The 26,836-nt window shown below is 41.6% G+C and overlaps 1 protein-coding gene across 4 annotated transcripts; it reads left to right on the plus strand.

Moving 5' to 3' along the window:
* The first annotated feature begins 1,185 nt into the window (after positions 1–1,185).
* Positions 1,186–26,721, plus strand: dok7b (docking protein 7b). 4 transcript variants are annotated; one of them, XM_054779755.1, is made up of 13 exons: positions 1,186–1,275; positions 1,389–1,434; positions 2,018–2,103; positions 3,603–3,753; positions 3,920–4,120; positions 11,738–11,857; positions 14,188–14,298; positions 15,387–16,231; positions 16,808–16,882; positions 21,603–21,648; positions 21,729–21,848; positions 23,843–24,034; positions 25,695–26,721. In XM_054779755.1, the coding sequence occupies exons 1-13, from the start codon at positions 1,222–1,224 to the stop codon at positions 25,808–25,810; spliced, it is 2,163 nt and encodes a 720-aa protein (XP_054635730.1). In that variant the 5' UTR covers positions 1,186–1,221; the 3' UTR covers positions 25,811–26,721. The 4 variants fall into 4 exon arrangements, with proteins under 4 accessions (XP_054635730.1, XP_054635733.1, XP_054635731.1 ...); XM_054779758.1 differs by lacking the exons at positions 1,186–1,275; positions 1,389–1,434; positions 2,018–2,103 and adding an exon at positions 2,360–2,523; XM_054779756.1 differs by lacking the exons at positions 1,186–1,275; positions 1,389–1,434; positions 2,018–2,103 and adding an exon at positions 2,360–2,523 and having other exon boundaries at positions 2,718–4,120.
* Positions 26,722–26,836: the final 115 nt, after the last annotated feature.

Consider the following 26,836-nt stretch of genomic DNA (forward strand, 5'->3'; position numbering starts at 1 on the left):
AAACTGAAAGCAACATTTGTATGAGGAGCCCACCTACTCGCTGTCTGTCTGCCCTCTTGTTGACTCTGACACTTAGCTTCCGAAGCAGCTTGTTAGCCTCTACATGGAGGTGAAGAGATCATCTCTACCCCACCTCCCCTCACTTATTCTCTATATTGCCGTGCTCAGAAAACAAAATAAACTATTCTCAGCAAAGTTGGCATGCAGGAAAAAGTTCAAGAAGAAAACAATCTCCATTCAACGTGACAAATGTCTTCATGTCTTCAATTCACCCGACAATTACTGTATAAGTGAAACCTCCAAAATCCAAGGCCCCTGAAGTTGTATGTGTTTAATCAAATTGTTTCAAAATACATGCCTAACAAATTGGGAGTTCAAAGCATCGTCATGCATGTCAGCAAATCTCATTAGACTCAGTCAGTATATAAAGGAGTGCACTTAGGTTTCTTTTTCATAACACCGCAACCGAAGGGTATTAGCGTAACCATAACCATCCATTTTCTATACCACTTGTTTTCATGAGGCTCCCACGTGCGCTGAAGCCTATCCCAAGTGAGTTTGGATGAGAGGCGTTGTCCAGCACTGCATACAGTATGTTTACATTGTATGTTCTGTATAGCCTATATTGCTAACTGGTTAATTCCCAGTCCCATTAAACTTTGTAGATAGTTGGTGTATCAGCCAAAAAGGAACACATTAAATTTATCATTGGTTCTTTACATTAAATCTACTCACCATTTTGACACGTATGAAACATTTCCACCCTATACAGTCAAAGTGGCACTGTATTCTGACGTCATCCACAGTTGTCCCTGAACCTGAGGATTTTGGATCACTTTCTCCGTGGTGGAGGTTTGTGTTCTCCCGGGTGCTATTTTAGACAACATATGAAGTAACTTTTAAACAGTATTTCTAGAGAGGGTTTGATGAGTGTTAAAGCTCCATAAATCTCTGTCTAACACCCGGCTGGAGCCCAGACTTAAAAGATAACTGCCATTTATGCCATTTTAATCTCATTAGCTGTAATGTAAACATAAAGTACGCAGGATGACAACTGTACTGACTTGGCTGGCACCAGGGAAAGGGGGCTGTGTCCCTCCGACTGGCGGGGAGAAAGTATAGCTTGCTCAGCTGAGGCTATTTTGAAAAGGGGGGTTGTTTGAAATGGTGGTGGGGCTGGGCGACGTACTCACGCACAGCTGCTCGGAACCATGTCAGAAGATGACGGATACAGTTGTCGCGGAGGGCCAAGTCAAGTTTAGAGATGGAAAAAAGGTGAAGTCTACAGCTTTTTCAACTTTAGCATATAAGTGGAAACACTTTAATATATATATATACTGTATATATATATATATATATATATTTTTTTTTTTTATCTAATCCTATAGTGGAAGACTCGGTGGGTTGTCGTTCGGAAGCCTTCTCCAGTCGCAGGTACGCAGCATTGCATTTTCTTCTGAGTGTGTTTTATTATGACTTTATTCATTAAGATGAGTCTTTGTACCACTTACAGTACAACCACATTTGGAATAAAGCGTATTTTGGACATGCCAAGCAGCGGATTGTGCATCAACACGTGTGGATGTTGAGCAATATATTATTATAATTTAATGGACAAAATAACCCGTGAGTGCTGGTAAAAGGCAAATTAACTGTAGCAAGTTGGATTGAACCTTAATTATTTGGAAAGTTATAAAGTGGGAGAGTTTGGTAGAGAGACGTTTGAAAAACAGAACGTGCCACTGCAGGCCACACAGGCTTATCCTTGTGCCATTGTTAAAAAGACAAATACGGTTGGTGATGTTATGTCTGTGTGTCACTGTGTGTGTCTGTGTGTGATTTTCATTCTCAGCTGTGCCAGTGGATCAGCTCATTATGTTAGGGTCTGGTATGACAGCTGTCCAATGGATACACGGCACAAAACAAAAGTGACTGTGTGATGCAAAATTATTTTACTGCTGGTGTGTGAAACTTATCACTGTGTGTGTGTGTGTGTGTGGGTGTGTGTGTACCTCAGACTGTTTGTCTGTGCTGGCCTATAAGGAGAAGAAGAAAGCCAAGGAGCGAGGAGGCCACAAGGATCGTCTCAGTGTGACATTGGAGGTACACATCGTATCTTTAAAGGGTCACTGACATGATTTGCTTAAATATGTTCTATATTATTTGTAATTATGTTCTACATTGTTAGTTTTTTTTGAAAGCGAACGTTAAATGAGTAAAAATTAAATTTTTGTACAGGACTCAGATTCTCAGACAAGGGGCGTTTTCCAAGTGACGTTGGGGAATAAACAAACATGAGAGAATGGACGAGATAGAAGATGTTTACAGTAATTATAGCAAAAATGTTAGCAATGTGTCATTAGTTTTCGAGGAGGAAGAAACATCTGGAGATGAAATCGAGAAGTTGCGGAACATGAAATTAAGCCGTATTTATTGGAACCACCGACACTGGGGCGATATGTCTGATGCTGAGGTGTCCGATGACAAACACATGGAGATGAAGACTGGTCAGTACACAAAATGGTAAGTGTAAATTACCTTGGAGTTTCTTATCCTGCAATTGTTGTTTTAAATCGGCTTCTTAATGAGCGAAAAGAGCTCTTTGGAGCCTTTCTTATTGCCCCCACCACCACCACCTCCCAACCCCCAACATAGCGCTGTGAAAGTAAGTTTTATCATGTATAATGCTTTGAATGCTTGTCGCTGTGGTTGCATAGTGTTAACAATACAATATGTAAATAAGACATGAACTACTGTGTTCTGTTGTCCTGTTGCTAGCTTCCTAACATCCAAAATGCGTTTATGCTGTGCTTGTAAAGGTGTTTCTTCATAGCAGTCTTTAGTGAAATGAACACGAGGCGGTGGTCCATATCACATAACAAAGAAATTAGCACGTGCTTTGTTCTCCTCACATCCATAGCTCCACCCGGGATTGCTCACAGCATGTATCCGCTTACAACATTTTCAGCACTTTCCTCGGCAGCCACGGCGGGTGGTTTTCGTACTTGCTTCGTTCATTGTAGTCTAAACCTTACTTTTTTTGGAAACGAAAACAAACTTACATTATCACTCGTTCACTGTGAACAGCCAGCGGCAACACGTTTTGACATGACTACTATTCTGATGAAAAATATACCGAACAAAGTCTGCTAAGACGAGAGGCGTCCCTTCCGCCGACGTCACTTCGGGAAACGCCCCATTTCCGAGACGGCTATCAGAAAAATTTCCCGCCACATACTTTAAATATAATTTTTACTAATTTAACATCCGCTTTAAAAAAAATGAACAAAGTAGCACATAACTACAAACATTATAGAACATATTTAAGCAACATTGAAAAATCCTGTCAGTGACCCTTTAATGCACCTTTTTATCACAGCTCACTGGTGAATCCTTTTAGGCTTTTTCCTGCACTGACAGTGTATGCATGTAGGGCTGACCACATAACACAGAGAGGTCACAGAGTGCAGATGTACTCAGCAGCTAACAAATAACCGCATCATATTGGAGTGAAAAACACAACCTGAGCAAGAATAAATGTCAATAATAAACACCACTACAAACTACTGTACAATCACAATGACAAGCAGAATTCTTGTTAGGGCATCTTTGGTGTGGAACCCGGGCCTGGCTATGACGGAGTCAGCTACACCCTCTCCATACTCTGCCTATCACGCACACTGGTGCTGGGCTTCCACAGTCGAGAAGCTCTCCATGCCTGGGACGCCCATGTATGCTACAGCTTGGGAGAAGGCAAGTTGTTGGGAAAGGCGTTATGTTGAAAGTATTGCACATCTTTTTTACCGCAATGTAATCCTGTGTTACAGTTGTTCATTTAACTGTAGTTTTATGCTGATACAATTTCATGTACGTATTTTGTCTTCAAGTGTAACTGTCTGTCTGTGGTATCACCCTGCAGTCCACAGATTCAGTGTCAATGTGGAGCCAGGTACCAAAGTGGAGAGTGGCCCCGCCTCTCTCCACCTGTCCAACGACCTACTAGCCCTCACCAGAGGTCTCCCTCCTGTCATCATTGGCCACTGGAAGTTGTCTGCATTGCGTAGATACGGTGCTGTGCCAAACGGTTTTGTGTTTGAAGGCGGGAGTCGCTGCGGATACTGTAAGTACGACCTCACCTCAGAAGGTTGATATACAGCAGTGGTTCCCAAACATTTGACAGCTGCGTACCCCTTCAAACATTTGACCTTAGCTAGGACTGTATGTTATTTAAGTAAATTTGCTGGAGCATTTCATCCACACAGCCACCCCCCATCAGAGAGCCAGATGCAATGGAACATTTGATGGGCTTTATAAATACACATTTCAGATTTTTATCCAGCTGGCTGATTTGACATTCATATAATGTCTGATGTATTGTCTCCTATATTTTATCACCAACACAGAAAGACATAATCATATACGCTCATTTCAACAGCATTTGCCTGGATGGCTCAAATGTGCCATTGGTCCTAAGAAGGACCCTTAGCTGCCTTGCAGTCTGCCCTGAATAGTGCCTGTATTAAATATAAACATATAATTAGGAAATTTACAATTGTGATCGACCAGGCAAGTCCCAAAGATTGACAGGTTGATTGCGATCGACAGGTTGTCAACCCCTGCACTAGTGCTTCACATGTTGCCTCTGGAATCTTCTTTCAGGCTCCATGATGATATCATGGAGCTGGTGGATACCTTGCACTGCTCCACCTTCTGTTTGAGGATGCCCCACATATGCTCAACAGGGGTTTAGGTCCATCACCTTTACCCTCAGCTGATTTTTTAGCAAGGCAGTGGTTATCTTGGAGGTGTGTCAAATTATGGGTGAATAATGGGTCAAATTTATACTCAATGGACACTTATTTTTGGGTTCACTCAAAAAAAAAGTATTAAACATGCTGCCTTTTAAAAGGACAACAATGTGTACCACTTTCAGAGAGTCATTAGGTTTATTATTGCAGTTGGTTGCAGTGTGGTGTGCTTCCTTGTAAAGAACATTTATGGGCATTTGTTGTCATTGTAAATGCAGACAGTTCTTGTGGAGGTGCACTAATGAGTGTACAATAATCTCTTGCCAATTCGCGCTTCGAATTTTGCAGCTTCATTCTATCATGTTTTTTCAAACTACATTAATTAATTACATCATGCTGTTTTCACGGTTAAATACGGCCTATTATTATTCCAAATTATGAATATTTACGTATGTATGTTTCAAGCATTTTCAAACATAAAAATGGCTGAATGAACTAAAATACAAATATAAGGCATTCGGAAGACGCATTCAAAGACGCTGCAATGATATGGAGTATTCTACACTGGTTACTGGGTTTCAGTAATGTATTGTACTGTATTGTTCAGTGAGACACACAAGCACCAGACTTGATAGCTGGAACAACAGGCTTTTTTGCAGGTTTGACTTATCTCACAACAGGCACAGTAATCCCTAACGCAGGCTGCTGTTGCTGCGGTAACCCACAGCACGCTAAAACTAAACTCTGAACCTTTGACGTCACTTACTGTCCGCCCCCCTATTCTCCTCCCCTATCACCGGAACACATCTACAGCAACACGCTTGGGAGAAGTCTTACTTATGTCTTAATTGGATTGTTTTTTTTTCTGTCTACTATATGGGGTTATACAAGTATAAAGGTGACCATGGGGTCGTATTTAATCATATTTACAAGGTCGTACACGGGTTTTCTATGCGCTAGCTACAAAAATATTCCATTAATAAATAAGGAATGCTTCTTTGTAGAAATTCACTTATCACGGTTGGGTCTGGAACCAATTAACTGGGATAAACAAGGGATTACTGTATACGATTTAAGCTTTCATTGAAAAAGATACACCTTGTTTTGAAATTCACACCAGATTGTGTATCAATACCCTAAATAATGCTTTGTATATGTGTGTACGAGTGCACCCACAGACTCATGGCTCCTACCCGAATACCCATGAGGTCCACAGACTCTTGTTTCAGTGCTCTGATGGCCAGCTGCTATTAATACCAGCCTTCCCTGTTGTGCTCGTTCAGCCAATCACATTCCTCCTGGTGTTGCCACAGCCTATCGCTGTCTGATCATTCACCTTGTGTATATATTACAGCCGCCTCACAGCTTTGCTTAACACAACATGAAGTTAATGTAAGAGAGAACCATGTGACTGAAATGTGCCATTTCTCTCGAAACACAATAACCAAGTCTTAGTTGACATGTTTTACGTTTCATTGGAATATTTCAGATAAATACTTTTTTGCCTTGTAATCAGAATTTCTAGGTCACCTTATTGAAATGGGCAAAATATGAATTAATAGTATCATGCAAACAATTCTACACCACTACAAACTACAATGATATGCACATTATTCAGTTAATGCCGGTCTGTGTCAATCACAAAGCACCCATATTGTCTTTATCATTAAAAAAATGATTTACTTGTGTTGGATCATATTTGTGAATAATGAAACATCCAGTGAGAAGGTAGAATACATCTTTTTTTTAAAATGCATGTAAAAACACAGTCACGTGCTTACAGATTTTACTTCCAGTTGATGAGTCAATAATAAGCAACAATGAATACCGTAATTTCCGGTGTCACCCACTAAATTTAGAGAGAAAAAGAGATTTGTATATATATATAAAAACACCAGACTATAGGCCGCACATTTCCACGTCATAAAGTGGCATATTGTGGTGCACACGAGTCTGTCAGGACCAGCATGCCTCCCTCTGGTGGACACAGGCAGCTGAATGAATCATTGCTGCGCCCTGGCAACCATGGCTAATGAACTGATTTGCTTGGAAGCAATGCATGATGGGAAGAAGGGAAAATAGTTGTCGTTTTTTATTCTAAATTTGTATTGGTATATGTTTTGTATATTTCTTAGCTACCTTTTGAGTGTTAAGTTGCTGTGTGATGATTTTAGCATTTCTAAGATGACACCGTGATTAATTGCTGTTGTATTGAGTAACTGCGATTTCCGATGGGTTGACAAGCTCGTCGTGAGCTCCCTTATAGCTCCTGATTGGCTCTTGCCAAAGAAAGAGCTACCGGTTCTTCACTGACTCGCGAGCGGCACAGTATTTAAATGATTAGTAGTAGTTCTGAAGTAAAGGAGATGTCATGAGATTAGAACATGCCCATAAATTAGCCACACCACTGTATAAACCGTATTGTTCAAAGTTTAAGAAAAAAGTAGCGGTTTATATACCAGAATTTACGGTAATATTTTATATAATCCAATTAATTTAGGTCCAGTCCAATCCAGCTTTATTTGTAGAGCACTTTAAAACAACCGCTGTCCGCTGTACAGAATAATAAATGAAAGACATGTTAATAAAAGGCACAGAAACTTCCTGAAAGGCAACAAGGTACATCTAAAACACCTAACATAAAACGAAAAGACAAAAAATGCAATATAAATAACATCAACAACTTAAACAGTGTCAGAGGACAGGGGAAAGTAGGTTTGTCATAAAGTAGGTTGTGATGGTGTGTCATCTATCTAAGTTTAAGCTCAGATCAAAGTTTGGAAACGCTGAAAAATTTAGCATTTTTCTTCATACACTCCCTCAAAATGTTTGCCCTCCAGACAGCGATTAGTTTTATTACATTTCACTGTGCTATAAACCGCCAAACTTCTGACACTTATTTCAATAAATCATCAGAAGGAACTACATGGTTCTGCTAGAGTTTTTGAATCTTAGTAATAACTGCCTTCTTTATCAAGATGGAATAAGAATAATAATGCAGAATTAACTTGCCTGATATGATTGCAACAGACTACTTTTGCTGAAGTGAAAATGAAAACGAATGCAGCCGGTCCAAGCATACTGTTGGTCATACGTATGACCGCCTTTAGAACTTCCATGTCTACTGCACATTGTTGTGGCTGCTCCTTATTTTGGGATGAGTGTGGAAAAAAAGCCAAAGAAAAAAGCAAGACACACACATCAAGTTAATCATTGCAGCAGTTTAAACTCCGAAATTCTGTGGGCATGATTTTTCCTGAAAACGTCGGTAAAGTTTGGATTTTGTGACTTATGTGAGGCATTTGACTTTTTCAAGCCTGGTTTTTGCTTAAAGGGCCTTCAAAAGTACACATACTGAAACATTCTCACCTGTGCCAAATGGAGTTATTAATAAAATGTGACGAAATTTCTCGTTCAGAAAAAAACTGCCTCGAGATAATAAATTAATTAATCACACGATAAATGAAAATGAATTAGATAATTCTGCTGGCCTCCATATTTTTCCATGTGCATGCGTGTTTGTTTTCCTCGTCTCTCGCCTCCAAACAGGCAGGGAGAGAGTTCACTCTGTGCATTGGTTCAGCACCTGGACGCTTCATAGAACGGCTTGAGACAATGTGAGATGGAGTGAGACCTCCTGTCAGTCATACAGTCGCTTTGTCTCTGTGGGGGGAAGCGGGCATGCTAGCATACGCACAGCAAAAGAGTGGAGGCTCATGAGGAGCAATGCAAGGTTGTAGAAATTAGGAGGAAAAAAGATGATTGCAAAGCCAAATGCCACAGCCCCTGTGTGCGAATATTAATAATGAGCAAGGTGAGCCCATCAACATGAATGAGCCAGTATGCCGAATTTGTCCGAAAGTGATAAACAAAACGAACTTGGCCACCTAAACATATGCTCCAGGTTTCCCATCTGGGAAAAAAAAAACTACACACAGATCGTCAACACTCACTGAGACGTTTGATCGGCAAAGTAAACACAAATGGAACAGCACACGGTGGTGTGCGTTCACACGGAGTGTAGTTCAATACAATCAACAAAAATATAAACACACCACTTTTGGTTTTGCTCCTATGTATCAGGAGCTGAACTAAAAGATCGAAAACGTTTTTCTATGTACACAAAAGGCTCTCTCAAATATTGTTCACAAATCTGTCTAAATGTGTGTTAGTGAGCATTCGTCATTCATGATTCATAATTTATCCACCTCACAAGTGTGGCATATCAAGATGCTCATTAGACAGCATGGTTATTGCAGAAGTGTGTCCTAGGGTGGTCACAATAAAAGGCCACTCTAAAATGTGCACTTTAACTGTATATGGGGTGATCTGGGGGGGTCTAAAAACCAGTCAATACCTGCTGTGACTGCATTATTATGATATATTATTATATACAGTGGAACCTTGGTTAGCGTCATTCACTTGTTCCAAAAGGTCTGACTCTAACCAAAACAGATGCTAACTGAATCACTTTTTCTCATAAGAATGAATCCGTTCCAGAAAGCTAAAAACACAAAACACACTTTTATAATTTCACAATTATAGTTTTACATGCAGAAAAGAATTCCAAAAGCATATAAATGATCATATAAATGATGAATGAAAGGGATAAATGAACATTTGTTACATTTACATTGAAGAAGTGATTGTTGATGCACGTGTTCCCAGAGACACAATGTGGCAACGAGACACCACATGGACACCTTTTTGCTATTTTGCCATGAGTTATTTATTGAATTCAGTAGTATTTCGCACCTTCTCTGTCAAAATGCTGGCACTGGCAACATTCTTTGGCTCCATTTCTCACCTCAATAACCCAAAATGCAACCACAGGAAGTTTCAAGTGCCGGCATTTTGATAAAGAAGGTGAAAAACACTATTGAATTGAATTGAATTCTAGAAATAACAACATGACAAAACAGGAAGATAGTGTCCATGTGTGCCACATCATCTCTTTGGGAACACTCACATCTAGAATGACATCTTCAATGACGGTAAAAGCAACCTTGAATGTTCATTTATCCCTTTCATTTGCCCTTTATATGCATTTAGAATCCTTGTTGCCATGTTAGCAAGCTAGCTTCTTTGTTAGAAGTTAAGGACAGTTCAAAATGCACCTGCATTGCTTTGTGACTCGGTTCAATAAATGTCTGTTTGTCCAGACATATTTTCTTTCATTGTAGTTTTCCTCAAATTAATGTTAAAATCTCGTCTCGTCTCGTTCCTGCGGACCCAATCTTCTGATTTCTCCAGAGGCTTGTATGCATCAACAAAAAGAAAATGTCATTTGAATTTGTGTGTTGGTCATCTTCTTCTCTTTTTATACAAGTATTTTGTCCTTGAAAAGCACAGTGCTCTCTGCTGTGGCTGTACTTTCCCAGTCAGCTGCACCTCGGATGTTAACTAACACCTCTGGCTGCAGACGTGACAGCCAAAGTGACATGAATGGATTTTGTATTGGCACACACACACACACACACACACACACACACCCACACACACACACACACACACACACACACACACACACACTCACAGGGACAAGCCAGTCCTGCTGTGCAAAGCATTTTTACTGGGCAATGATCAGTTAAATTTGGAGCCTCATAAATGTGAAAGTAGGCTTGCGACTGCAATATCACGTGGCGTGAAGGTACACACGTTGATGTAAGTACTCAGGCTTTCGTGTCATATTAGAAAAAGCCAGCAGCACCCTATAATCGATGATGTTTGGCGCAAAGCCCGTGTCCGAGCAGCGCAGATATTTCCTGGCTTATCAGGTAGACACGAGTTCGTGTTGGCTCTGTAATGAACAAGCGCACGCAGGCACACAAATACATCCAGCAGCAAGGCAGCAATAAAGGATCCACTGCAGATTTTGGAAGGCTGTCAAATTTGTGATAGGTGGAAGTAATTCAAAGCCAAGCATGCTATGACAGCAATTTTTCCATGTCTTTCAGCAGACACACACACACACACACACACATTCACAGCAGCATGTTTAAGGTGTGCAACTAAGGCGTGCAACTGCCTCACAGCAGTTTCTGATTGTGTGTCCTTTTATCGTGGCTTGCAGTCAATAATGCTTTACAATTTGAGGTAGAACTACCGTAATTTCTCCATAAATTTTGGCATGCCTGCCTGAACAGTGTAACCGAAGGAGACATACAGTACATGCGTTCCGGGGAAGCTGGAGCGTATGAATTGCACTTGCCGCACGGCTGTAAGATTGAGCTGATGTGTAATTACGCTTTACTAATACATTTCATTTTCATGAGCGGTTTTCATGGCTCATGCAGATATGTGCTATGCTATGCTAATCATCAACTCACCATCAGATATACACCACACACCCTGGAAACCAAATCAGGCTATAGCGTACCACACTGTGAACACGAGAACGTAACTGAAGTGCACACCTGGTAGAAACATGGTTATATAGCAAGGTGATTACAGCTTCCTCAAGGGTAATGCCTGTTATTTTATTCTTCGGGGGGAAACGGAGGTGCCTATTTGGGAAGAGGTATTTATTTATTCAAGTGGGCAACGGTAACTAATTGAGGCCTGGCATCTATTAGAGCTGAGGCCACTATGTGAGGATTTAGGTTAATATCAAAATGATTAAAATACAGAGTCTAGGATTATATAATTCCATATTTTTAATATGTGTGTCACATGGTGTAAGTGTAATTATTTATTTATTTTTTATGGAAATTGGATCTTTCGATTGTGCCTAGTGAAATATCTATTGAGTGAATGATTACAATACAAAATAATCCTTTGCTATTTTGGCCTGTTTTCACCCCCGTGTGTGGGCTTGGCAGGAGGGTGAGGTCTGTTTTGTAACCTTTGCTACTTGCTGTGAGAATAGCCTTGGCTAAACAACTACACTTTCAACCTTACTGAATATTATTTGGCCTTTCCTTGGCCTCTCTCCCATTCACCACTTGATTTTACATTTCTCTCTGCTGTGTTGTTCATGTCTGCTGCAGGGGCTGGAGTCTTCTTCTTGTCCTGCTCAGAGGGGGAGCAGATCAGTTTTCTGTTTGACTGCGTCGTCGCCGGCATCACCCCCTGCAGGGTCCCGCATGGGGTGCGGCCTTCCCTGCCAGGTAAAGACGCATATGCACCATTGGTTACTGCCTGTTATGTTTTTAGTATTTGTTTCGGGTGCTATGCTAACGGAAACACCACATACTTAAAGCCCAAAGGGTCAGCCTATGATTACTGGGTCAAGCCTTTGTGCATGACTTGTGTATGTGCTGCTGTGTTCACACGCATTTCTAAGAGGGGGCTAGTGACAGCTGAGAAGAGACGAGGGATGTGAAACAAAGATCTGACATCACCTTTTTATAGAAACAGACATGCTTGTTCCACTGTGGCGACCCAATGTGTTAACAACCACCGGAAGAGACCTCCTGCACCAGCACCACAAGACTTGCAATGCACCTTATCAAGTATTGTACTATTCTGGCCTGGATCCAACGTAAATGTACAGTGCCAAGTCAAAACAGGGGTTAATGCATTCATGTTTCCAGTCACATACCGGACGGTATAATCAGAGTCAACACTTGCAGTCTAATGACATCCAATACAAGACGTCCCACAAAAAGTCTACAAAAGTAATAATGTGCAGTTTTTATGGTTTGCTTTTTGATTTTGGCCAAAATTTTGCCTTTTTTTTGTACACACACCAGCCACGGGGCAAAACAATGTTGCGAGTGCGAGCAATTTGATAAACAAGGTGAGAAAAACTATTGAATTCAAGAAAGAACTCGCCAGGATGTATGGGAAGTCCGCATCAACAATAAGTTGCATCCTGGAAGAGAAAGAAGAAATCAAGGAAGCTAATGATGCAAAAGGGGTAAAGGTGAATTTTTGATGCAGTTCTATTACATCATCTATAATCATGTTATATGATTATTATATTCGATTTAATTCGATTGTGCATGTCTAATGAGCTGTTTTCACATTTTTTCTACCTCATCTAAAGTTAAAAAAATAATTAAAGGACGCCTACTGCGGGGCCTCACAACATTCACTGCTGTTATAATTAGCATAGACTAGCAATCCTAGGAAGGATGTTAGCTGACACCTTTTATACTGTAGTGAAGAAACTTGGCAACAGCATGTTAAGCATTAGCTGTTACAGACCTGAGGCACACATCCAAGGGTTGGGTTGTTGTCACCTAGAAACTCACACAGAACACGCTGACCCACTACAATCTGCACGAGCACACACATGCTCAGGCTAACCTTATCCCAAGTTCATTTTGAGAAAATATCCATGATGTACAAAACATTAATTAGTTATTAAAAGTTTCTTGTTGGCAGGGATTTACAATAATTTGATGTTCCAAAAGGGTAAAAGTCTTTTTTTTGGCATGTTAGATTTAAAAACCACTTGGAGAGACACGCACCTGTAAAAAAAAAAAAAAACACAAAGCAACACACCAGGGTTTCTGCTGCGTGTAATTGATTGTGGTGGTGCGCCACGGCAAAATAAAAGCCGCCACACCTTACGAATTAAATAAAAAATATGCGTCCCATATTGACGCACTGTCCCTTATTACCGTGAGAATGAAAAATAGTGTATAAAATGTGGAGTCATACTGGAAACATTTCTTGAAGAAAAATATTGAAATTCTTACTTTATTTATTCTGTTAGTTGTGTTATTTTGAAATAAAAAAAATATGTTATTGAGCAATTAATGTGCAATTTATTTGTATTACTCTAAAAGAAGCATCAAATTTAATTCAGGTTTATGGGAAATAGTATTTGTACGTTTGTACTGATAGTCAAATGGTACTATTTGACTAAATAGGTCAGGTAACAAAAGGAGGCTCAGTGTTTTAGACTCTCAATTTAAGTGCTCTCAACCAAGCTGCAAACTTTGCCATTAAATTAGCAGTTTTGCATTGTTTTCTGTTCTGTTCTGCTGGTTGTTGAGTTAAATAAACAGTTAAATTAATTAATTAATTAATAAAGAAATGGTAAATGGTCTGTCACTTGTATAGCGCTTTTCCACCTCCAAGGCATTCAAAGCGCTTTGACACTGTTAGCACATTTACCTAGTGATGACGCAGGGGGGGTTCAGTACAGTATCTTGCCCAAGGATTCTTTGACATGATCACGGGAGGAAGGAGGATAAGTCATAAAAATTGTTATTTGTTGTCATGAAAAAAATGTCCTGATGCTGCAGCGGCACGACACAGCAGCCGAAGTCCGCCTCCCATGCAGCCTACCACCACAGCTTCCAAAAAAATCCTAGGGGAAACCTTGCACATGCCAAGATACGTACAGTTTCTACATTTTCTTTTCTCTATGAGAAATCTGCAATATTTAGGACACGTTTACATCATTTATAGAAAACTGTTGTTGTTTTCCTTAGTATTCATGCATTTATGCTATGTGTGCTTTATGCTCTGTTAATGCAAACAGACAATCTCAGCACTGTTCCAGCATCAGCAGAAGAACGGATCAAGCAGGAGACTTCAGAGCTGGAGAAAAGACTCAGCATGCTGTCTACTTGCAGTCTAGCAAGCAGTGCAGGTACATTTCTTCTCTATCAGCATCATTCTATCCACAATTGAACCCAATAGCCATCTGTCCTGCAAATTCTATTTCATTTACACACTACATTTCATATTCTGCATTTCAGGTGTGTGTATTCATGGAGGTTTATGAGTAGGCCTGTCACGATAATTGATAAATTGATTAATCGGACGTGTAAAACTCCCGATGTCGATCATTTTGAGATGTGCGTATACGTATACCTGTTCCTTTTCCTCGTCTCTCTGTACCACACATCCTGGATGACAAGAGGCTTCACTCTGCATGTGTCTGTGCACATTGGTTCTATTGTGGAATGAACGGAGAGAGTGAACCCTACTGTCAGCCATTCAGCCTCTCTGTCCCGGTACGTGGGGGCGGGGGCTAGTAGTGAGTGGCTACACAAAGCGCTAGCAGTTAGCAAGTTAGCAAGCAAAGGCTAATATGAATGAAGGCACAAAAGCAATTGTTTTTAAGCCGAATGCCACAGCCAACATTTCAGGAAATGTTAGAAGTGTTTGACAGACAGTACGAATTGCCTGGGAGAACGTACATGCACATGTTACATACAGCAATTCCTGAACTGTATAACCGAGTGAAGGAAGACATGTTGAATTACATCAGAAACATGGCATTTTACTCAGCCACTACAGATATGTGGTCCAGCTCAAATACGCCCCCCTACATTAGTTACAATACACTACATAACTGCGTGTGTGTGTGTGTGTGTGTGTGAACGTTTTATTGGAGACAGTCTATAAAGGCAACTTCTGTGTCACACATGTGACTCACACAGGTACTCTATACTTGAGTACCATCTAGTGGTTCAAATATGAATTACACCTCTCGTGACAATGAAAAAATGGTCTAAAAAATGTCGACATTATCGATAATAATTTGCAGCACAATTACCTACCAGCAAAATTTGTTATCGTGACGGGCCTATCCATGAGGCATATACTGGATGCTTTGATCTATCATTTATGGAAGCTTGCGTGATAAATATGAAAGAGATGACAATAAATGTGTTTGTAAGTGTTTTATCGGTGAAGAAATCTCTTTCCAAGTGTTCATGACTTTGTCCTCAGCCTCCACGTACAGCTGCAGCACATCTGTTGCCGGGGATGACCGCAGTAGCATCTCCAGCTCCTCTTCGGGCCAATCGGACACAAGCTACGGGAGCAGACTTCCTTTTTGGGTGGAACCGTTGGCTAAGTTGCACCTCCCCAGCGAGACAGCGTCAAGCTCATCCACGCTAAAGGCCTTGACCAATTCGGATGACCGTCTCTATGCTGCTGTGATGGGATGCTGTGCTCCGTCCTCCACCCAGCTCCATCCTCGTGGTCTCCATGACAGCGGGCGTCAGAGCTCGCTAGACAGTGGCATTGGAATAGCGACCGGGAGCTCAGGGAGCTTCTCTTCCTGTACAGGGAGTCTGGACATGGCCATTCAGGGAGCAGGAGAGGAGTTTGGCTCCATGACCAGTCTGCCTGCTTCTACTCCCTCTGCTCCTCATAGTCTCAATCCTCCACTTTCACCTTCCCAGGCCACACCTTTCCTGGAGCACACTACTGCACCCTCTTTTGCCTCTAGGTGCAGCTCTCAAGCCTCTCAGAGACTTAGTGATGAGTGCCAGAATCCGAGCCTACTTAGATTGCGCTATGATATCCCTCGGAGTCTTCTCCAGAATCGGACTTTGAGGAACACCTCAGCTGTTAACGGAGCCCCATCTAGGCAGGGCAGGCACAACATGGTGGTTGCTGATTGGGTTGGAAGTCAGGAACAAGGACTGACCGAAAGCTCTACAGCAGCTAAACTTCAGCGCCAGGCTTTGGTGCAGCGCTCGCTCTCCTGGAGCAGTGAGACAGCGCCCCCTGTGGACAATGGAGAGAGGTCTACCACCCAGCAGCCATTGTTTCTGGGGGAAAGACAGGTAAACTGAAGATTTCACAACAGCACTATTACTCACTTGATGACTTCATAAACAAGCAAATATTACAAAAACACGCATGTTAGGTTAATCGTCCTGTCGTCGAAATGAATGTTTCAATCAACAGATTTAAAGTTTTATTTGAGCTTTTATTGCAATCTTGATTGTTTTGTTGAACAACTTTTACGTGACCTTGTGTTTAATCAGGCCTCTGATAGGTTGTGAGATCTTCTCCCTTGTCATGAGAACATTTCATCAAAGCAACGAGTCTTGTGATTTCTGATCGTGTGTGTCTGTGTGTGTGCATGGTGTGACAGCAGCAGGGGTCTCAGATAGTTAATGAGTAGTGATGAAACCAGCAGAAACCCTCCGAGAGAGTCATGTTGAGTGAATTCCAAATGACTTTTCTTCAGTCGTTTTTTTTCCCTAACGCTGAGGTGTCAGCAACTCAATGTGGGGAAAGTAAAATGCTAAATAAGACAACAAACATTTTCAATTTAATGATGTTTATTGAGAAAAATGAGCCAAGTGTCCACAGGACTAATACTTCTCCCTCCCTTGACTCTTGTCTCTGCACAGTGCTTGCATGGTTTTGATAACTACATTACACCTGAGCAGTGGTGGTCTGCAAGGAGCAGAGGTTTGATGATGCAGGTAAGATTTCTATCTGCTTATTAAACTTTTTTAGGAGGGGGGCATGATGTCTAAAACAATACTGCCTATTATAAGTGCGGTTGCTTTCTAAAATAATACAGTGGAAGTTGGTGAGTTATGCTAGAGTTTCGAGTACAGGTTCATCTGAAAAGAAAATTGGAATATGAAAACAAGTTAGATGGGGAAGACGTGGGTTCGAATCTCCCTTGGGCATTTCTGTGTGGAGTTTGCATGTTCTCCCTGTGTGTGCGTGGGTTTTCTCCAGGTACTCCGGTTTCCTCCCACATTCCAAAAACATGCATGTTAGGTTAATTGGTGACTCTAAATTGTCCATAGGTATGAATGTGAGTGTGAATGGTTGTTTGTCTATATGTGCCCTGCCATTGGCTGGCGACCAGTCCAGGGTGCACCCCGCCTGTCACCCGAAGTCAGCTGGGATAGGCTCCAGCATACCCCCGCAACCCTAATGAGGAGAAGCGGCATAGAAAATGGATGGATGAATGGATGAATAGATGGATGGAAACAAGTTCAATATTTTGTGAGTGTGTCATTCATGTCAGAAAGTGAAACCCATGTGTTACGTAGATTCATTACACATAGAGTGGAATATTTTAAGCCTTTATTTATTGCAAAGTTGAAAGAAACCCAAATTTTAGTGTCTCGGAAAATGAGAACATTTGAAAAAGCTCAATAAGCTCAAAACACCTGCAAAGGTTTCCTGGTCCTTTCAATTACAGATGTCAAACTCAAGGCCCGGGGGCCAGAATCAGCTTGCCACATTGTTTTTTGTGGCCCATGAAGAAATAATAACAGAAATCGGTCTGTCAAAATTGACAATTGTTTGTTCTCGCACCATCAGATAAGAGCTGCCCTACCTCGTCTTTGAGCATGAACTGATGAAGCCTGCTTGGATGAGAGGTGAAATGTCTTCTAAGACAACCGGAACAGTTTGGTTGCGCACACATTTCAGGCTAAGCTAAGCTGTGGCTCTCTGAGGACAACCATAACTGTGTTGCGGCCCGCGGTGAAAACAAGTAAATAGTGATCTCAGTCTGGGTCAGTCGGCTACGCAATCATGAAGAAGACTGCTGACTTGATATAGTGTATGTCCAGAAGGCAGTCATTGACACCCGCCACAAGAAGTGTAAGCCACAAATGGTTGTTCAGAGTGATGTATCCAAGCATATTCACATAGCAAGCTGATTGGAAGGAAATGGCGCACCAGCAAACGGGATACCCGCAGCCTTGAGAGGACTGTCAAGAGAAATCCATTTAAGAATTTGGGGGTGATTCTAAAGCAGTGCACTGAGGTCGGAGTCAGCACATCAGAAGATGAGTCCTGGCCATGGGCTACAAATGTCACATTCCTCGTGTCAAGTCACTCCTGAACCAGAGACAACATCAGATGTTGTCTTAACTGGGCGGTGGAGAAAAAGATCTGGTTTGTTGCTCAGTGATCCAAAGTCTTCTTTTCAGATGAATGTAAATGGTGCATGTCATTTGGAAATCAAGGTCCCAGAGTCTGGAAGAAGAGTGGAGAGGCACAGAATCCAAGTGCAGTATCTTAAAGGGATAGTTCAGATTTCTGGACCTGAAATTGTATGACATCCCCATCAGCATGCACTAAAAAAAACAACAAATTATTGCATTAATTGGTGTAAAACTGGCTTTTAAACACGTGTGTAAACCCCTAATTGATCGTGTTTGTCTTTTTAAAAATCAGATTACCATACCCAGATTATGAGATTGGAAATTAGCTCTCACTCGTCCATGTCTGTCCTACGGGAGCGGAGCCGGCGTAGTGCGCACTCGCCAGTCCCCAAGGCGGGATGCAACACGGAATTAATTGTGGCCAAGAAGGTCACGGTCATGTAAATTGTAGCAATGATCTAAATTGATGATGGGTAGTTCACGAATGTGGTGAAAAACAGACAACTGTGTCTACCGTTCGTGTCTATTAAAGACATATGGTACAGTACATATGAGTGCAGGAAGCTGAACGGTCGTATTTTGTGATGTAAAAAAGTAGCCATCACACTATGGCGACCTGTATTGTGTCTATGCAAATTGCTAGCCCTCCAGGTCAAGGTGCTCGTCATAAATTGCATAGAGGGCGACAGTGGTGTCTGGCTGGTAATTGTTTTGTGTAATCACTTCAATGGAGACATAATTGGTAGCACTCATAGAATTCCTTCTCATGCACATTTGCAGCCGAGACACGGTTGCAAGGCCTCGTGAGAGGAACAAGGGACTAGAAAACAAACCCAAAACAACAGGCAACTTGGGAATTTGCAAGCAATTTTGCAAACACAAGCCCAAAACAACAAGAAAGTTGGGAATTTCCAAGCATCTTTCCAAAAACAAGCCCAATTGCCAATCTGGCAATGTTGGCCGGCATGCTTTGTTTACATGTGACTTAACAGGTGAAGCGCAAAAGCCAAACTTACATACATTTTCATCACAAAACCGTTTTCCACAAATAAGTCAGTCCTCACAATCACACAGTGCTATTTTCTCTCCCTTTGCATCTCTGTGCGCCTGTCGACTGTTGCTCACCTTTCCATCACCTGTTTGACAGTGTTTACTGCTTGGATAGTGAAAGTAAACATGTCTGACTGCGAAAAAAGTGGTGACAACACCCCTTTTAGCACAAAGCCAAAGGGATGCCTTTATGAACCGCAATACACTGATGCCGAATTTCGTCAGATGGAGTTATAACGGGCAGAGAGAGAGAGGAGGGACAGAGACGGTCCCAGCTGAAGCTGGACCCACAGCTGTAGCTGTGTAGACTATACCTACAGTATATGAACTTGTTTCATGTTACTTTGACTGATTTCTTCGGCTGACACTAGACATATATATTTTTTTAGAAACTCACATACAGCTAATATATGCAGCGGCGTGAAAAAGTGTTTGCCCCCGTCCTGATTTCTTTCTTTTTTTGCATGTTTGTCACACTTAAATGTTTCAGATCATCCAACAAATGTAAATATTAGTCAATGACAACACAACTGAACACAAAATGCAGCTTTTAAATGAAACTTCTTATGATTAAAGGAGAAAACAATCCAAACCTACATGGCCCTGTGTGAAAAAGTGATTGCCCCCTAAACCTAATAAGTGGTTGGGCCACCCTTAGCAGCAACAACTGCAATCAAGGGCTTGTGATGACTTGCAATGAGTCTCTTACAGCGCTGTGGAGGAATTTTGGCCCAATCACCTTTGCAGAATTGTTGTAATTCAGCCACATTGGAGGGTTTTCCAGCATGACCCGCCTTGACGTCCACACGTTAATCATGTGTAAAAAAATAAATAGTGGCGTTAATGGCGTTATTAATGCGTTTAACAGCCCTACCTTTTAAGCAACTATGACAACTAAATATCGGTTCACATTTCTGGCTAAGCCTTTAGTACATGTGTCAAAATAGCTGAGTGGAGTTTGCATGCACTCCCTCGTGCTTGCGTGGGTGTCTCTGATTAGTCCACAGGTGTGAGTGAGTTTGTCTGAACGGGGGGTATCAATATTTGATCCCGTGCTGCTTTGGTAAGCAACAGTCGATCATTTTTGGATAGCTTTATTTTAACAGAGGTTTGCAGCGTGCCACCAAAAATAAAATAATAAAAGACTGTTAAATAAAGGTTCTGAATTGGTTTTTGATTGAATGAAATAAGTATTTGATCTCCAACGTGACTTAGTATGACTTAGCGGTTGGTGGAGAAACCCTTGTTGGCAGGCACAGAGGTCAGACGTTTCTTGAGGAAATCTCAGCAGGGATTTCGGTTCACTTCTCTTTGCAGATACTCTCCATAGCCTGAAGGTTTCAAGGCTGTCGCAAATCAAAGTCCCAGTTCCCCCCACAGATGATTTTTTCATGGGATGTGAAGATTGGCTAGGCCACTCCAGGATCTTAATATGCTTCTTCTTGAGCCAAGCTGCTTGCTGAAGGCACAGGACTAATTTCTGTGATTCATGCGTGAATGTTTTCGTGGTGATGCAATAGTTATTTCGCTCAATCAAATTAATTTCTTACATTTATTTCCAGTTGTCTGTATTTTGTTGTTGATATTCTGTCCTTTCCTAACATAAAAATATGGACTGGTCATGTCTTTGTCAAGGGGTAAACTTACTAAATCAGCAAATACTTAATTCCCTCGCCGTAAGTGTCCTGCGACTGACTGGCAACCAGCGCAGGGTGTACACCCGCCTGGCAACCGAAAGATATGATGGAACTCATCAGAGTTATACCATAAGGTCTTGACTTTAGCATTACTTCATCATTTTACTGCACAGCACTAGTGCTGGCTTGAGAAGCGCTGGCTTGTCCAACGGTATTGTAGACCACTAAAGGGATCACCATGGCAACAACAGAGGTGCTATTTTCCATATTTATGAGGCAAGAAACCTTCAACATTATTTTGTATCTTTTTTTTTTTTATTAAATAAAAGTAATTCACCTCTCAAAAGGAAAAAGTTAAAAATATAACCCACATAGCCTGTTTAGGATATTAAGAGTAAACATGATGATGCCCCTACCTTTCCTAAATGATTTTTGGAGATGAGAGAGGATAAAGGTGTGGAACTATTGTGTTATCATTGCAAGCCTGACTGGGAGTTACAGTGCATTTCATACCAACAGTACAAATACAATACAGAAAACTGTGGTCAGCCATTTTAACCATAAGGAAATAAAACTCAATTATTTTGACACTTGCTTCCTAGGTTGGCAACTCCTCATCAGGTCCACGGCCTTCTGCAGATACACCAGGTGTGTTACTTCAACAGTGTGATGGTGTCCCTTTGATGTGTGCGCTGTACGTAAGCTGTGTGTGTAATACCAACATGCAGACTCCCTCCTGCGTGTGAGAGAAGAACACCATGACTGTCAGGATGTGGATCTTTCCTCTGTACCAGCCTCCCCCCATCTGCCCGTGCCGCTGGGCATGGCCAGGCCAAAGTCAGCATGTGGTAAGCGTAAAGTGAAGGTTGTGCCAATGCATACAGTGGTGTGAAAGTGTTTGCCCCCTTCCTGATTTCTTTGGTGCGTGTTTGTCACACTTAAATGTTTCAGATCATCAAACAAATGGAAATATTAGTCAATGACGACACAACTGAACACAAAATACAGTTTTTAAATGAACCTTTTTATTATTAAGGGAGAAAAACAATCCAAACCTGCATAGCCCTGTGTGAAAAAGTGATTTCCCCCTAAAGCTAATAACTGGTTGGGCCACCCTTAGCAGCAACAACTGCAATCAAGCATTTGCCATAACTTGCAATGAGTCTCTTAAAGTGCTGTGGAGGAATTTTGGCCCACTCATCTTTGCAGAATTGTTGTAATTTAGCCACAATGGAGGGTTTTCCAGCATGGAACTGCCTTTTGAAGGTCATCCTACAGCATCTCAATAGGGTTCAGGTCAGGACTTTGACTAGGCCACTCCAAAGTCTACATTTGGTTTTCCTTCAGCCATTCAGAGGTTGACCTGCTGGTGTGTTTTGGATCATTGTCCTGCTGCAGAACCCAAGTTGGTTTCAGCTTGAGGCCACAAACAGATGGCCTGACATTCTCCTTCAGGATGTTTTGGTAGACAGCAGAATTAATGGTTCCATTTATCACAGCAAGTCTTCCATGTCCTGAAGCAGCAAAACAGCCCCAGACCATCACACTACCACCACCATATTTTACTGTTGCTATGTTCTTTTTCTAAAAGTTAATTTTACACCAGATTGTTACGCCAAATTGAGAAAAGCCTTAATGTTCTTGTGGTTCAGCAGTGCATGTTTTTCATCTTGGAACTCTGCCATGCAGGCCGTTTTTGCCCAGTGTCTTCCTTATGGTGGAGTCATGAACACTGACCTTAACTGCGGCAAGTGAGGCCTGCAGTTCTTTGGATGTTGTTGTGGGGTCTTTTTGTGACCTCTTGGATTAGTCGTTGCTACGCTTTTGGGGTAATTTTGGTTGGCTGGTCACTCCTAGGATGGTTCACCACTGATCCATGTTTTTGACATTTTTCTGGATCATGGCTCCCACTGTGGTTCGCTGGAGTCCCAAAGCTTTAGAAATGGCTTTTGAACATTTTCCAGACTGGTAGATCTCAATTAGTCTCAAAGTTTCATTTAAAAACCGCATCTTATGTTCAGTTGTGTTTTCATTGACTAATATTTAAAATAGTTTGATGATCCGAAACATTTAAGTGTGACAAACATGCAAAAAAAGAAGAAATCAGGAAGGGGCAACCACTTTTTCACACGGCTGTATTTGATCTGAACAGTGGCTTATTGGAGAGCTACTTTATTCACATTTCACATTTCCAGCAGCTCTGCAAAAAAACAACCAAGGTCTGAAAAAATGGTGACATTAATATCGTTTATCGGCAATTTGTAACACAATAAACTTTCAAATCACACCTGCATTGTTTTGTGATTGGGTTAAATATCAGTACAATATACAAAAAATGAAGGCCAAAAATGTATGTTAAAATCTCACTTCATCTCGCTCTCGTGGACCCAATCTCATGTATCATCTTGTCTGGTGACACCCCTATTATCTACCAATACCATAAACAGCGAGGTGCATTCACGAACATCAGGATTTAGAACGTCACCAACTAGTTGTTACAGTAACATTACTGACACCTAGTGACCAGTGTAGAATATTACATATCGTTGTGTCTTCCCATGCATTTATCTGAATGTCTTATGCTTGTATTTTAGTTGTATTTAGTCATTTTTATGCTTGGAAATGCTTCATTTAGGTCAAAAATACGTACAATTTTACTAATAATAGGCTGTCCCAAACCACGATACGAAAATGTATTAATATATTTTCAAAAACCACGACAGATTAAAGCTGCAAAATATGAAACGCGATCTGGCGAGGGACGACTGGAGAACCTCCCAGTGCCACCCTCTTGTACGACAGTATCATAACATGCAACAATATTTGTGGCTTTCACCTGCAGGCATGTTCCAGCCTAAAAGTGATGTTCCAAAAGCTGCCCCCTGGGACACCGGGCACCGCTATGACAGCAGCCTCAACTATGTCAGCATCCCAGTCATCCCTCCAACTGCTAAAGCTAACGTAGACCTGTCACAGCCAGTCCCACAGGAGTCCACTTTATCTCCAGTTTCTAGTCCCAGCTGTCCTGTCACAGGTAAGACTTAAAGAGACCAAGTCATCAGGTCCTGTGTACAGTGCAGGGCTGTAGACATCCACCGTGCTTGGGATGGGCCAGTAAACAGTATGTAGGGGTTATGACCTCAACCCTGCAGTACTTTGTTGTGGGTATTGGGACACAGGATATACTGTACTGTATAGAACAGGGGTGTCCAAAGTGCAGCCTGGGGGCCATTTGCGACTTGGCCTGTGGCACATCGTAAAAATACCTACCCTGTTGCAGTTGGTCCCCCTCGTGCGGTGACGTGTTCATGGTTATCAGCCAACAGTAAAGAGGAATCGGACATCGGATGGAATTTGCTAAATATTGGAAAGGTTATGCGTCAGAGTTGAGTGCGTGCCAATCAATTCTGCACTGAAAGGCTGCGGGCGGTGCTGTCCGATGAGTACATTCGGTGTGCGACCACGGCATTCTTAAACTATTTAGCTTGTTAGCTTCCGTTGTCACTAGTAAACAATGGCAGTTTAAGAAAAACGGAGAGTGTTATTTGTATACTAATCCATGTGTTTCGACAGTGTTTTATTTTATTTTTATTCAAAATTGTAAGAGATGGCGTTCGCCAAGGCAGATCGTATACACACAGGAAATGTACTAAAAGCTGACCAAAGCTGACTAAAAGCTTGTATTGGCGATTCAGATCCGATACAAAATGAGAGATCAAAATGTACCTTTTGTGACTCACTTAAATAAAAAAGTCTGCTTGTCCAGTCCTGTTTTGCCATTGTAGTTTTCTTAAAAGTATTGTTAAAATATCGTCTCCTCACGTTCTTGTCGTGTGTCATCCCGTCCTGTGAACTGAGTGTGTCGTGACGCCCCTTCTTGATCCTTTTGGTGTTTTGATGGCAGCGTGTCACAGCAGCGGCGACCAAGTTGTCTTCCATGTGTAAGGGATGGCGGCTGGCGCAACTGTGTGAAAGTACGTGGGTAAATCTCACTCCCTGATGCCTTAAGAGCCGCGCTGGATATTAAGTTGACAACTCGGACTTTTGACTCGATCCCTTTCTGTGCAGAGGCGGACCAGACGGGTTCCGCACGGACTTGATGAAGTTATGATGTGAGAAATTTAAAAAACAAATCTTGTCCAATTCTTGTTCGGTTCTCGTACCCGACCGTTCACGAAATTTAGGAGTGGCATAAAAATGAAACCAGGGATCAACATTTGAAACATACCGAAATGTAGGACAGCGACTTTTTAACTAAGTGAAAAAAGATGATTTATGTTCAAATTGATTAATGTCAATCAGACATGAACAACCTCAACCATGGAGGTTGTTGTCACCACGTGTTAGCGAGCAGGTTGAAGTTCCTACTGAGTGGTTCTGTGAAAAAGGGGCGGGCCGTGGGCCAAGAAAGAGAACCCATTAAGTTTTAGACAAGTCCAGAAATGAGTTTTGCACTCATTAATGTTGGAGGACAGGGGCGCTTTTGGCATTTTCATTTCTTTATTTTTTGTGAGCAATTCATTAATCTTACTGACAAAATACAGACATATTTTGTGAAGGTTTACAGTTTGCTTCTGATCCAAAAGTAGTATTGGCAGAGAAGGGATAAGAAATAAATGTGAAATGTATCAATCATATGATTCTTCTGTTTCACGCCCGCCCTCCCGACTGTCACCACTTTCCCACCCACCCAGAAGACAGATCCATCGGGTACGCCCACATCAACAACGTTGTCATAGAAACAGCTCCAAGAATGGGGGTGGAGCACACTCAGGGCAGCCAAGTGACTCAGATGGACAGCAGGCGGTGAGGGCCACCACACTAACTTGCTACACCCAAGTCCGTCCTTTTTCTCTCAAGTCTCACAATAAGCTCAACTTCTCCCCAACTGTTGTCATATTCCACAATAAAAGCTCTTGGAGAACAATCCATTCCAAAGACAAAGTCAAAAATAGGAAATGTCTGGGAAAGCTGTTGTGTGGACGCTTATAGATTTTAATTCAGGAGTGCAGTGCCATCCCAGCATATGTTAATAATCCTGTATTTTCCTTGAAGACTTATATACAATTATTATTATTATATTAGTCTTTTTGGCTGCATGGCACTCCTATCGGCTCAGAAGCGGTAAATATAGAAATGTCGCCATTTATATTGGTTTAGCTTGTTTGGGTGCACTGCCTCATAAAGCCCCTCCCCACGAGCCCTGGTGTCATACGTCTGACTTTTTGGAGGAAATCATTCCGCATCAGAGCTTCAAAGCATTAGAGTGAAATAAGCAGGTAATCTCAGGTGCAAAGTTCATGAATCTAGTGGACCTGGGGAGAGCGATCAGGCAGCCAGTAACATTTATTCATCACAGTAATCGATGCCTCTGCCTGTGGTCTGGAAGAGGCCACAAACTGATGAATTGTAAAGCACCGCGCGTGTGATCCAATTTCCTAGCCCCCTCTTGATGGCATTGAGACAAATTGGCTAATATTTGACGCCAATTTACTTTTATGGGACTTGTGTGTCTGAGGAGAACGCTTATGATGCTGAGTCACAGGGAGTCAGTATTTTCATGTCACCGCAGGGACGGATTACCTCAGAAGGGTTGTAAATAGCAAAATGCTTTTATTTATGCCAAGTTGATATGAAGTATATTTAACTATATTTTTTAAATAATAATGTTTGTATGTTGTTGTATGCCACATATTTCATGAAATATTAAAGATTGGTGCAAGACGTTCAGCTCCTTGCTTCTTCATATCCTCTCATAAATCTATGGGGCTTTTACTTTTATGTTAGCAGACAATTGCAACAGAAGGAAGACTACTGAAGTACGAAACTACTTGGA

Source organism: Dunckerocampus dactyliophorus, chromosome 6, assembly GCF_027744805.1.
Source record: "Dunckerocampus dactyliophorus isolate RoL2022-P2 chromosome 6, RoL_Ddac_1.1, whole genome shotgun sequence".
In the NCBI taxonomy this organism is placed as follows: Eukaryota; Metazoa; Chordata; class Actinopteri; order Syngnathiformes; family Syngnathidae; genus Dunckerocampus; species Dunckerocampus dactyliophorus.

Excerpts from the sequence above, each read along its gene's own strand:
- dok7b (XM_054779756.1), top strand. The coding sequence starts at position 3,538 with ATGTCAATAATAAACACCACTACAAACTACTGTACAATCACAATGACA. Across the intron at positions 14,299-15,386 it reads CAGTCTAGCAAGCAGTGCAG|CCTCCACGTACAGCTGCAGC; the intron begins GTACATTTCTTC and ends CTTTGTCCTCAG. Across the intron at positions 21,849-23,842 it reads CAGGCCAAAGTCAGCATGTG|GCATGTTCCAGCCTAAAAGT; the intron begins GTAAGCGTAAAG and ends TTTCACCTGCAG.